General features: G+C 38.2%; 1 protein-coding gene across 2 annotated transcripts in view; it reads right to left on the bottom strand.

Annotated features, from left to right (window-relative positions):
- Positions 1 to 581: 581 nt before the first annotated feature.
- Positions 582 to 13278, bottom strand: part of LOC121900117 (uncharacterized protein C1orf87) — a 42158-nt gene continuing 29461 nt past the window's right edge. Inside the window, exons 1-7 of one of the 2 annotated variants that reach the window (XM_042416102.1) lie at positions 8332 to 8982; positions 5405 to 5531; positions 3435 to 3564; positions 3210 to 3329; positions 1890 to 2135; positions 1421 to 1493; positions 582 to 1303 (exon numbers count right to left, since the gene is read on the bottom strand). In XM_042416102.1, coding sequence (XP_042272036.1) covers positions 1428 to 1493; positions 1890 to 2135; positions 3210 to 3329; positions 3435 to 3564; positions 5405 to 5505 — 663 coding nt within the window. In that variant the 5' untranslated portion in view covers positions 5506 to 5531; positions 8332 to 8982 and the 3' untranslated portion in view covers positions 582 to 1303; positions 1421 to 1427. The other variant, XM_042416101.1, reaches the window with a different exon arrangement.

The raw sequence follows: 13278 nt of genomic DNA, 5'->3' as shown, positions 1-13278 counted from the left end.
TATTTTTTTAGTAAAGGTTCCAAACATATCCCATTAGAACGTCTTAAATCTCGTTTTGTTCAACCAACAAGTATAAAACATGAATATATTTCATTTACACTGACATGAAACAGAGAGAAGCAGCAGTTTGATAAACGGGTTAAAAGGTCGACTAATAGGATTGCTGTTGATACTTTTTTCCGTCGATCAGCTCATCGATTTATCATCTTAACTTCATGTCTGTGTCGGCTGCTGCTGACTTCCTGGAAACGCTGCAGTTGTCGTGTTAAATGCAATCATCTCTGCCTCTGTGCCATTGAGACTGAACATTATAAACACACTATTATACAGGATAAGACAATCACTGTTTTCATATATGACAGCTCTTGGTTTCTATTTCAGGGTATTTGCAGGGTATCTTGAAAAGCCTTGAGTTCATTTTCCATAAGAAATGTTCTTAAATGATATTAAAAAGTCTTAAATTTCATGTTGTACTATCAAGATTCTAGCTAAAGCCTGCAGGGTTAGAAAACACCATTTAAACACATAAAAATACAGTATATATATATATATATATATATACACACACACATATAATTAGTCATGCTCAGATCAGACAGTGGTCGTAGAGGCAAGCTATGCAAAATGTTTTCAAAGAAAATAAGATTAAAATAAATGACAAAAGGTAAAAGTTACTTTCCTAAACCTGCAAATGATCATTTCTCTTAACTCAAGTCTAAAAATGTGAATTCTTAATGCAACAGTTCATGTTGTGGCTCTTAGTTTTGTCCCCTAAAGAGCAACAACGACACAGAAACATTTTAGGGGAAACCAGGACATCATCACCCATCAACACGGCTGCTTCAGGAGTCTTAAAGTCTAAATGTAAATTAACAGTAAGATGAGTAACGTGTACGTTCAGTTAGTTTTGACACAACCTATTGCTGCTCTTCCCTTTCTCATATTTAGAAGTAGGATTGGAGGTTTGATCTGTGGTCTATTTGTCGACAGGAGTCCTTGAGCAACACACTGAACCTCAAACTGCTTCCAGTAAGCCGGCCAGCACGTTGGGGGTGGGGTGCATTTGTTAAATTAATGTAATGTAATGTAATAAAGCTATAGATGACATAAAGAGACAAATCATCTCATGAATGTACAATAATTTCAGTAAGAATTTATAGTCCTTTGAAGTGTTTCAGAGTTGCGGCCAGAGGAAGTTTGGCTCCGGTTTCTCGCTGTCATCGATCCTCAGCGAGCTCAGATTGATGATGTCATTGTATTTGTGAATCAGCTGTTTGTCCTCGTTTGTTCAGCTGCTCTGAAGCTGCAGAGAGGTGAAAGAAGGAACAAGTTGCATCTTTAGTTCATTTTGCAAAGAGCAGCAGATACAGAATCTGAATTTAATCTGAATTTATTTTGCATCTGAAAACTGTGGATTTACTTCTCTGTCACTGTGGATTTTCTTCTGGAAATGCAGAACGTCTTATGAATTGTAGCAGTTTTCTGTAATGAACCTGTGAGAACACATTTGACTGGTGACATTAAGACACCAAACTTTTTCTTTGTCTTGTATCTTGAATTTTGGACTGAATTGACTGATCCGATTAGACTGATCCAAAATTTGACTGAATACAGCTTTTTACATATGGGACACTTGGAAGTTTCATGAGTACTTTTTAAAAAATTACTTGAGATGACCTGGAAATTTGAAAAAGGGGAGTTCAAACCACATAAACTCAGAAAGACAGATGTTGAATATTTGTGTACTGAATTTCAACATGTAGTGTTCAGTGATGGTTAAATTGCACAATTAGGTTTTCAATTCTTATGAGCTTCCAATTATTAAATGCTTTCACACATTTCCATCCAGCTAAAAATAAGATTTAATGGCTCTCTTACTACTATCTTACCTGTTCTGGATCACATTCATCAGAAAACATTTGGAGGAGCAGAGAAAACGTTGGTAATTTCAGCGGAACATCATTTTTCAGGAACAGGTGAGTGACCTCCGATCGATCGAGTGTCCCTCTGGAGGTGGAATCGAGAGCTGCCGCGTCGTCCTCTGTTGATGTCAGAGAGGAGAACTGCCAATCAGACAGCTCGTCACTGACAGCCGAGGAGAGCTCGGCCTTATCTCCGTCCTCAGACGCACCTTTCTGAGAAAACACAGTCATGAAGGTCACAGGTCCACCTCAAAAGCAGAACTACAAACTGCGGTGTGGATCATCGCTCTGGATGACGAAGCACAGAACGTCATCATTTTTGCAATTTTAATTTATATTAATTATGAAACAACCACCTTATTTTATACTTTAAAAGCACTTAAGCTTAAGGTGACTGGAATGATGTAAAATCACTGAATCGACAAACCAAAGTGAAGCTGTGCTGTTGTTTATCCTCTTTAATCTACTTGATTTCATTTGTTTATTAAGTCGTTTGGCCGATAATCTTGTAAATCAAAGGAAATCTGAGAGATTAAATTCAAAGATGTAGGGGAGTGTATGTATTTTAAAGTTTTTAAAAATGATTTTTGTCTGCTACTGATTGTTTACCATCGAAAAAATAAAAATTAATCACTCAAATTTCATCACTTGCTTAATGCTTGTTAGTTATTTCTGCTTTATCAGATTTGATTAAAGCTCCGGAGCCACGCCTGATAAATGTACAAAAGTCTGCAGTTTTACTCCATTCTTCTTCTTTAGTCTTAAAAACTGTATGAGAATAATCTGCTATTGAAAACTGGTGGTGTTAAAGATCCTTCCAGACATGTTGTAAGATATAAAAATACTCTGCTTTGAATAATAATTTGTGTCTGATGGGTTTTTGCACCAAAAACGTTCAATTACCTAGTTAGAACATCTTAAAATTACATCTATTCCCTCTCCCTTATTGAAAAACTGAGAATCTGTTTATGTAAATATATTTCATTTCAAAAGCTGAACTGTCTCCTGCTTCACTGTAAAGTTCATTCTCAGTGTTTGTGCACTGGAGGCTTCAAGTTTCCACATCACACTTGTGTAAGTTGCATACTGGACCACGACTGGCTCCAAACTAGTCGTGATGTCACAAATCATCCTTAAACTCAGATTTAAGGTGAGCACAGAGAAACACATAAAGCAGATGGATGTGAAAACAAGAAGAGAAAAACATCCAGCTGAAGGAAAAATAAATGAAACACATGTCTGAGAATGTGGAGGAGGACTTTAAGGTTATATTTCACAGAAGAGAACCTGCTCTGTTGTCTCTGCTGCTCCAGCTGCTCTGGACTCAGTGATGTGGGAAGTCTTTGGGTGAATGTAGGACCTGGAGCGATCACCAGAGGGCGCCGTCATACACACTCTGTCAGGAACCTGAAGGGAAACATAATCAGCAAAGACACAGTATAGTAAGTCCTCCATTTACTCTTTTGTAGAACTTAGAAAATGTGAATTAGGTGAATAAAGAACACGATTTACCTGGTTGATCACAGCCCAAACTGCAGAGTCCACTCTGTCCTGCAGCCGTCCGTGAGACGCCATCACACCTCGTTTATCTGCATCATCATCTGCAGCTTCAACAAGAGGATCTTCTTTCTCTGACGTGTCTCTGTTCAGGAAAAACACATCAAGATAACATGAATATTGCATTTCTGCTGCAAGTTTGACGCACATGAAAAACAAATAATCAGCTCCTTTAGTGCTATAATCACATTTAAAGCACCAAAAGGGCTTCAAAATAATAATAATAATAACTTTTTTTTTTCAAAACAACCATTACAAAGTGCTTCACAAACAAGGACAAATAAAACAATCACATACAAAATTACATCAACAAATAACACTTAAAACAGTTTAAAGTAGTGATAAAATGATGGATAAAAGTAACACATAATAATAATAAGTAACAGGTAGAATAATTATAGCAAAGGCCACACAGCTGAAGTAAGTTTTGAGAGACGTTTAAACAGAAGGAAGTGAATTTTTCTAGTCTGACTTCCTCAGGTAAGCTGTTCCAAAGGGTTGGAGCTCTGACAGCAAAAGCTCTGCCACCCTTCGTCTTCAGCCTTGATCGGGGAATAGCTAACAGGGCCTTATCGGAGGATCTCAAGCTACGGGCTGGTGAGTAATGATTTAGAAGCTCAGCCAGGGAGCTATACCATGCAGGGCCTTAAAAGTCAAGAGTAAAATTTTTAGAATCAATTCTAAAACGGACAGGCAGCCGGTGAAGGGAAGCTAAAATAGGGGAGATATGATCACGCTTTTGTGATTCGGTTAAAAGTCTGGCGGTTGCACCCTGAAGCCATGCAATCATGTTTTGGTCAAAGCTTGTAAACACTGCATTACAATAATCCAGATGAGAAGTGATAAAAGCATGAATCACTCTGAAGATTATCAAAAAGAAATAAAAGATCTAATTCTGGAGATATTTCTCAAGCGGAAAAAACATGACTGAGCTAGACTTTTAACATGGGACTGGACAGTGAGGTTCAGGTCTAAAAAGGTTTTTAACAGTTGGTACCACATGCTGAGCCAGAGACCCAAGAGCAGGCAAAACTGGGCCATGAGTGTGCTCAAGGGCTGTAATAAGGATTTCCGTTTTGGAGGAGATAAGCAGAAGAAAATTTACTGCCATCCAATCCTTAACTGCAGCAAGGCAACTGTGCAGGGAAGATAACTTAGCTGATTCAGATGGTTTGCAGGAGAAGTACAGCTGAGTATCATCTGCATAGCAATAACATGAAATATCCTGCTGTTTGATAATGTGGCCCAAAGGGAGTAAATAAAGAGAAAATAACACTGGTCCTAGAACGGAGCCCTGTGGCACCCCATACATAGACGATGCTTGAGAGGAGCTAAAACCATCAACAGACACAAATTTTCTGTTAAAAAAGTATGAGGAGAACCACTAGAGGGTGGTCCCAGAGATACTAACCCATGTTCTCAACCTTATAATAACCTTATAACCTCATAATATATAATAATAATAATGCTATGATCCACCATGTCAAGATAAAGTGATGACATAATGAACAAAAATACAAAAAAAAATAACAACAATTCTGTGAAAACAAGAAAAAACTCCTATAAAATCCTCAGTGGGATGTTATTTGTCAGAATTACTTAAAAAAAAAATGGAGATTGATTCAAAATACTGGTGTAAAAAACAAAATCAGTGAGTAGTGACATCATCAAACAAGTTCATATTTACAAGATTAACACAAATCATGATCCACATTTTCCACTTTAAATTACTATCAATGACTCATACAGTATATATCGCAGTACTTCAGATGGATGTACAACAGAAATCCTTCTAATAAAATTGTAGAGTACTTGTGTAAATATACTTCTGCAGCTTCTGACGTTATGAGAGTAATTTCTCCAGCCACTAAATAACCACAGCGGTGTCAAATCCGATCATAAGTCAGCCTGGTTATTACACTCACTCTTGTGGCTCCTCAATAAACTGCTTGACTTGTTTGCCTCCTATAATCTTGACAACAAGTCTGGGGATTGCATTTGTTCCAGATGTGTTTCTCTGAGCCATGATGCAGGTGATGTGATGGGGATTCCCTGGAGAAAGAGACAGGAGAGAGAGGCAGGAGGCGCATCAATCACACAAGTCATTGAAGGCTGCACAGCTCAAACTTTCACTCAAGTGATAGCCTCATATCAGGAACATCTTTTCTCTTATTTTTCACATGAAGCCATTACAGCAAACCACACCAACTACAGCATGTAAAACACTTTCTCTACAGTTTTCTAAGGAATTTCTGCATGTATAATATCCTTTACTTACATGTACAATCATTGCTATTCCAATTTCCTGCGTTTTTCTACTCTTTAGTTTAAGTTTCCATGGCCAAATGGATCTTGTCAGCTTGTGTTTTGTCTCTGTGAAATGGAAACACTTCCCTGAGGCTAACTGTTTGCTCTTTCTGCACCATGGTTACCTCTCTGTTCCCACCCCTGAGCTGCAACGCCCGACACCCTTCAGCACCCTGCAGAGGACCGGGACTCACCTCAGCACAGAAACACTGTCTGTGATTTATGACTCTGTGTTTTGCATTTGAGTATTAAAAATGTGTGAAAAGTTAGAGGAGAGAAGTGACAAGCAGGTAAAGTTGAAACAAAATTTAATAAATAAGTAAATGAATGGTGATTGAGAGGAAAACATACAGTATTGGATCCAAAATTGTGTGTCCATAATTGCTGCAGTGATGGAAGAAGCACTCAAATCTTTTAGGCTACTTAAAGTAAAAATGTCTAGTAAGAAAAATTTAAAAAATGTTGACTTAAACCTGTATTAACTGTTTTTTGCACCACTTGGGGGCAGCAGAAACAAGTAGTGAACACAACACTGACATATCATCAGCTTTTAAGCTGATATGTTGAACTTGTTAGCAAACAGTTGCTTATTTCCACATCTAGCAGTTATGGAGAAACATTATCATTCATTTGGAGTCGTGTTTCTGTCCACCTGGTGAATGTAAGTCCAATATTCACTCTCTTTTGGCTCTGTTTTTGCTCTCTACCAACTCCTGAGGGAAATATCTGGCTCTTTAGCTGCTAAATGCTCCACTATGTTCACCAGCCAGTCTACAGCTAACTGTGTCTGTTTGCCGTTGGCGTAAAGTGGCATTTTAGAGCTTTTATAGCCGGACAGCTAAACAATGAGCTGAAACTCGCTATAAAGCTCCGTAAAGCCGAGAGGAGCTGCAGAGTCGCTGATCATTCTCTGTAGGTTCATCACTATGAGCCACGATCAACACATTACACACTATCAGATCATACAGTGTTATATTAAAAAATATTGATTATAGCTTTTTTAAGTGAAATTAAACAAGTATGAAGGCTAAAATGAGCAGAAGTGTCAAAATAAAAAGTAATAATTGTGAAAAATGGTTCCCTTCAGTGTTAAATTATCACATGAATACATTAAGAAAGAAAATCCCCAAAATTAAGAGATAAAAGTTTATTTTGAGATAAAATAAAGTTTTAAATTATAGATTTTATGCCCCCAGTTATGTGGAAAACATTCTTTAAAAACTCTTAACATAATTATCTGAAAGTCATTTTGTTATTTAACTCATACCAGGCTGGTTTTCAAAGTTCCTGGGTTTTTAGAGACATAATGTTTACTGGTAACAGACATTTTAATTAGTTTATTTTATGTTGAATGTAAAATTTTGACCTGGACCTGAGTTTGGGGACAAATTATATTCAGTCTAATCCGGTCTGGTAGGGTCTTGTTGTATTGTCCCAGGTCTTAGGTCTCCGTGTTAATATGTGTACTACCGAAAATGGATCCAAGTATTCTTTATTGTTTATTTGGATTCCCATCAGCTTCCACAAAGCGGTCACAAGCCTTCCTGGGATCCACACAACATGAGCAACAATAAAACAAACAGCAATTTAAAGTCCCATTGATCAATAAAACCAAAAACAGCTAAACACGTCAAATATGGAGATCAGAAAATAAGGGAAATAACTCTGAAAAGGTCGACAATACGAACTTAGAATAAAAACAAAAGACAGAAACAAATAGAAAACATTAGAAAAGTAACACCTATGTAGGATTCAAGTAGACTCATCACTTCTATTCATAACTCAAGTGCATCAAGGTGTTTGTGTTCATTTTGAATTGGTACATTTAAAAAATAAAGAAATGTCTTCAAGTTGGGTTAAGGTAGGTTTGCCATCAGTCAGTTTCAGATCGGGTCCAAAATGTTCTTCCTGTGAAGACGTTTAGTAAGAAGATGCTCTGTAAAGCTGTACTGAGAACAGCAGCACTTTTAGCTGAATGCTAACACGAGCTACAGCTAACACAGCGTTAGATAAAAAAGTCAACAGGTCACCAAAGTTATTCCAGTTAATCCTGAGCCGAACATGAATGTCTGAACCAGATTTCAGGGTCATTCATCCAGTAGCTGTCGAGCCAGTTTCACTCAAACCAAAGATGTCAACCTCTTTGTTTTCTTTTTTCTTTCTATGTGAAAATCTGATAAATGTGACCTCTTTGGGAACAATTATTTAAATGAAACCATCTGAGTCTTTGGTAGAGCTGCAAACAACTCATAGACATCTGTAACATGATCAGGGGCTCCAACTAAGCACTGCTCTTTCAGAAGGGGACATAAGCAAAGGGTTGGGAACCAGTGGTTGAATCTTTTACAGTGTTTTTTATTTATTTATTTATTTTTACGTTAATCTGAAATCTGAAAAGTTACTTCAGCTTTCAAATAAACTTAGTGGAGCAAAAAGTACAATATTTCCCTCTGAAATGTATGTGGAGTAGAAGTATAAAGTAGCATCAAATTAAAACAATCAAGTCATGTACAAGTACTTCAAAAACTTGAGTAAATGTACTTACTTTTGTTCTTTCCACATCTCTGTCCAGCTCTTCTCTTTATATGCCTCCAGCCAACAACTGACAAGGGAATGAACCAGTTGAAGTTAATTTCACAAAATCGTTAATTAGAAAGATTTTTTTTCTAATTAAATTTCCAGAAGCGATAAGGAAACAGCTTTGATAAGAGGCCTGAGTGGAGATAGAGAGCCTAATTACATTAATTACTCTATACCTGGAGGAGAAATCTGAGTCAATAAGTTCTGCAACCCTCTAATCTTTTCATAGAATAAAGCAGGAGGTGGACCACTGTACGGTTTTAATCTGAGTCTGGAACACTGCCAGGAACAGCTCCGCTTCTCTCCGTTTGATTTGCAGGAATTAAGTTATTACACGGTCTTAATAAGTGTGGAAGTAGCCGCTCATTCTTCATGGCATTGTCAGTCCCTACACGTCACAGACACATTTAAATGTCCTGCTACGGCTGGAGTGTGAAAGTCAAACACTAAGTCCAGATCTTGATGATCAAACGAGCAGCCACAAAACAGCTTTAGGACGTTTGCTGCTGTGAGGAGAGAGGCGCCGACGCCGGCTGAGAGCCTGTTTACTGACAGAAGAATCCTCAAAGGCCCATCTGGTGATTCTGTGAAATTATGTCCACTGTGGCTGAGCTCACATGCTGCTCAGTAATATTAACAGCAGGAGCATTAAGAATTAAAATGAATTGCTGGTTTTCACATAATAATTCATTTTTGTTTAAAATGCACTTGGTTGTAACTATGAACAGTACATTTTATTTCAGAATACCTGATGTACAAACTCCAACATCAAATGTTTATGTGATTTCTTATATGGAATCATACCTTTCATGGCATGTTAGCCCAGTGCTATAAGGCTTTTATGCTAGCTCAAAGCTAACCTAATAGCCTGGAAAAACCATCCCACAATTTTTACTTCTCTGATTCAGTGTTTTCATGCACTTAAGTAACCAGGTATTGTTAACCTTCTACAGTAATCTAAAGAAACTTGTTTTCCATAGGGGATTAAATAAACCTGATTCCAAAAGCCAAGTTCTTTGTTCATAATTTGTTCAAGTTCTTTGTAATTTCTCAAAGTAGCTGGTTTCTTGTTTGCATGTACAGGAATCTGTATGTACTGAGCGTAGTACACCATCTGGATGAATTAGCTTGTGACAGACATCATTTCAAGTAGGCTGCACAGGTGATTAACAGCTCTTATCAACTCTTTCTACACCTGATTTGGCAAAAATACAATTTGCCAGGCTGTCGTTGATGTTTGCTCTAGATGTTCAAACTGTAACATCATGACAGTGGCTGTTCTGGAAATACTGTCAAATTTCCTCTAAATTATGCACCAAAACCTGACCTTTGACTCCTGAACTGTGCACAGAACCATTTTTACAAGAACCTCCAATTTTTTGAGTAATATCGAAATGTGGGTTTAATTATAGGCTTGTGTAGAAGAAAGCCTTTTTAAATTAATATTCCTATGTGTATTTTTATCCTGTAATATGGGAACCAGATAAAGTGGTGCATAACTTAATGTGATTTATGTGATTTCCTCCTTTGCTCTCGTCATTATTACAATGGCAGTTAGAGGCTCCTTTAACTTGAACGTAAAATGATCTCAAGTCTCAGGTCAAGTCAAGTCAGATTTATTTATAAAGCACATTTTAAAATAACAACAGGTGACCAAAGTGCTGTACAATCAAAATAGCCATAAAGCAACACAATAAAAACACAAAGACCAGTTTAATAGACAAAAAGACAAACAGAGCAACTCTCATACTGTGTTAAAAACCGAGGAATAAAGATGTGTTTTAAGACGGGATTTAAAAACAGGCAACCTAACATGCAGAGGCAACTTGTTCCAGAGTTTGGGGGCAAAGGTACAATCAGCAACTGTTCAGTGGACATGAGCGACCTTGATGGGACGTGTGGTTGTAAAAGGTCAGAGAGATAGGTTGGAGCTAGTCCATTTAATAATTTGTAGGCAAACAATAAAATCTTAAAATCAGTCCTAAAACGTACAGGAAGCCAGTGGACGGAGGCCAGTATGGGAAAATGTGCTCTTGTTTGCGTGTTCCTGTTAAAAGATGAGCTACAGCATTCTGGACCGACTGCAAGCATGAGTGAGAGGCCTGGCTAACACCAAAACATAAAGGGCATTACAGTAGTCAAGTCAGGACGAGATAAAAGCAGGTAAAACCCTTTCAGAATCATTAAATGATAAAAAAAGGACTTGACCTTAGATAAGAGCCTGAGCTGGAAAAAGCTAGATTTGATTACTCAGTTTATCTGTTTGTCCCATTTAAAATCACTGTCCGTTATCACACCCAGATTTTTTACAGTGGGTTTTACATATGGTTACAGGGAACACAGGCTCATCTGAGGGGCATCACAGGTACCACTAGGTCCAAAAATCAGGGCTTCAGTTTTACTCTCATTAAAGTTTAAAAAATGTAAGGCCATCCAAGCTTTGATGTCCTTGAGACAGTCCAGTTTGAATCTTTCTGTTTCAAAGGCAGGTAAATTTGAGTGTCATTTGCATAACAGTGGAATGAGATGCCATATTTTCTAAGAAAGGACACTAAGGGCAGTATGTAAAGGGAAAACAGGAGTGGCCCGAGAATAGAACCCTGAGGGACTCCACAAGGGAGCGGCGCTGAGGAGGATACAGAGTCACCAAGGCTGACAGAAAAAACTTGCGTCAGACAAGTAAGACCATAACCACTCCAGAGCAAAACCTTTAATGCCAACACAGTGCTCCATGCAACTGTGAGATCTAAGAGTAAAAGAATGGCAGAGCTCCTGGGGTCAGTAGCTAAAGATCGTTAAAAATGTTTTAAAGTGCAGATTCAGTGCTGTGAGGGGCTTTAAAACCAGACTGGAACACATCTAGAACACCATGTATGTCTAAAATAGATTGCAATTGTATGAGTACAATATTCTCCAAAATTTTTGAAAGAAACAGTTTGGAAATTGGTCTAAAATTGGAGAGGAAAGAAGTGTCCTCATTGGATTTTTTGATCAATGGTTGCATTTCTGTAAGCTTAAAATTTGCTGATACAACACCTGAAGTGAGACTGCTGTTCATAATTGTTTGGATGTTTGATCCAATAGTCTCACAAATCTCTTTAAGAAAAATGAGAGGCAACCTTATCTGTGAGACAAGCTGAATCATATGATCAATAATTTCCTTTAGAAGAGTGAGAGACACAGGCTCAACTGGTTAAAAACAGCAGAGCAAGTGACAGTGATGGATGGGTCATAAGAAGAGGGTGAGGATAGTCCCACCTATGGAAACACCCAATGGAGTATAAATAATTATTGGCACGTTTGTTTTGGAATTTCACCGGTTTCACCAGCGAGTTATCTGGTAACATAGTGTGAAGCAACAGTATTGCTTCAGTGGTTATCAACAGTATAATATGCCTTGTGCATTGATTAAGAATTATAATTAATTGATAACCACAACCATGTTTCAGTTGTGCCAGCCGAGATGACTTTCTGCGGATGGAAAAAGCTCAAATATTTGTTTAGCTTTGATTATGATGAGCAGGATGATAGCAGACACTGAGGTAAAACGTGTTCTGTTTAGTCACCTCTCAGCGTCTCACAGATCCAACTGTCAGCCTCATTTATGCACTTGGCTGAGGGGATCTTTGCACACAGGCTTTAATTGATTAGCAGCCCAATTAAAGAGCAGCGATGGGGGCCGAGGGTGGAAGAGAAGGTGACAGAATCACGGAGCTCTCCTCTCCTCCTGAGTAATTCTTTTACCGAGGTTCTAAATCGGGTTTGCCTCGGACTGATAATGGATGTCCGGGCTATCTAAACATGCACCCAAAAGCCAGCTCAATCCCTCAGCTGAGATAAAGCAGACAAATTACACAAGGAGGAAAGTACAAAGAATAAAAAACCAGAACAACTCCTGAAGGGTTTTATCAGAAGTTTTGGAGTGGTTTCTGTTTTCAGATGTGCTTGTAAGTGATTGCACATTCTTGTCTGTCGCTTGTAAGTGTATGTGAGTGTTTGGGAGAGAAAAGGACAAAAATTTAGATCAATTTCAGAATGATAAATTGATCATTTAATGGGTTATCTCTGTCTCGTTAACCTTCTCCTGCTTGCAAATGAAGTGTTGGATTAAACAATGGGGTCTGAACATGGTGAGCACTACATCTCCTGACTGGCTGTGTGGAGAGACACATTGATCAAAGCGTCACGTCCAGGATCTCCAACACTCCTGCTGCGCTCCGGGCCATCCATCACCAGTCCCTCCTCCGGTTCAGATGGCAGTGTCGTTTAACATTTTTATAAATGCCTTCTGCTCGACATACCTGCACAGGAAATATATGACATTATAATGTCCTTCAACAGTCTAATGGTCATGTGTTTGGGGCTCCAAAGGACAAAAACTACTGAAAGTCTGTATGCTGGTGCACCTGTGAGGCTTTTTACATGCCAAAGTACTGTGTTTGAATTGATGAAAACTTTCCTAGTGTAATATTAAAAAAGATAAAGGGCCATATTGCTCATCTAACTGACCACACACAGACCAGTCACTAGAATAAAATGTAGGCATTGTACGTTTCTGTAAACCACAGATATGTTGAATCTCTATGTTTCAATACGTTAAATACGTATCATATCAATGTTGCTATAATACGTATCAAAGGGAAAGTAACGTAGTTCAGATGACATCTATATAAGCTCATTTCCATGTTAGGAGGAGGCAGATTGGGTGGTTGGCTAGAAAGTTAGTTGCATGGCGGAAAGTTGCAGAAACTGTTTGAGACCACCGCTCGCTTCCTGTTTCAACCAACAAAACCGGGTATTTTTAGCGAAACGTCGGGGCATTTGCAGCCGTTTTCCTGGCAACAAAAATGGGTATTTTAACCCAAACCATGATCTTTTCCTAACCCTAACCAAGTGGTTTTTGTAACTAAAC

Source organism: Thunnus maccoyii, chromosome 7 (genome assembly GCF_910596095.1).
Source record: "Thunnus maccoyii chromosome 7, fThuMac1.1, whole genome shotgun sequence".
Classification (NCBI taxonomy): domain Eukaryota; kingdom Metazoa; phylum Chordata; class Actinopteri; order Scombriformes; family Scombridae; genus Thunnus; species Thunnus maccoyii.
Note: the sequence above shows the minus strand (reverse complement) of the source record. Positions and strands in the feature narration are given on the sequence as shown.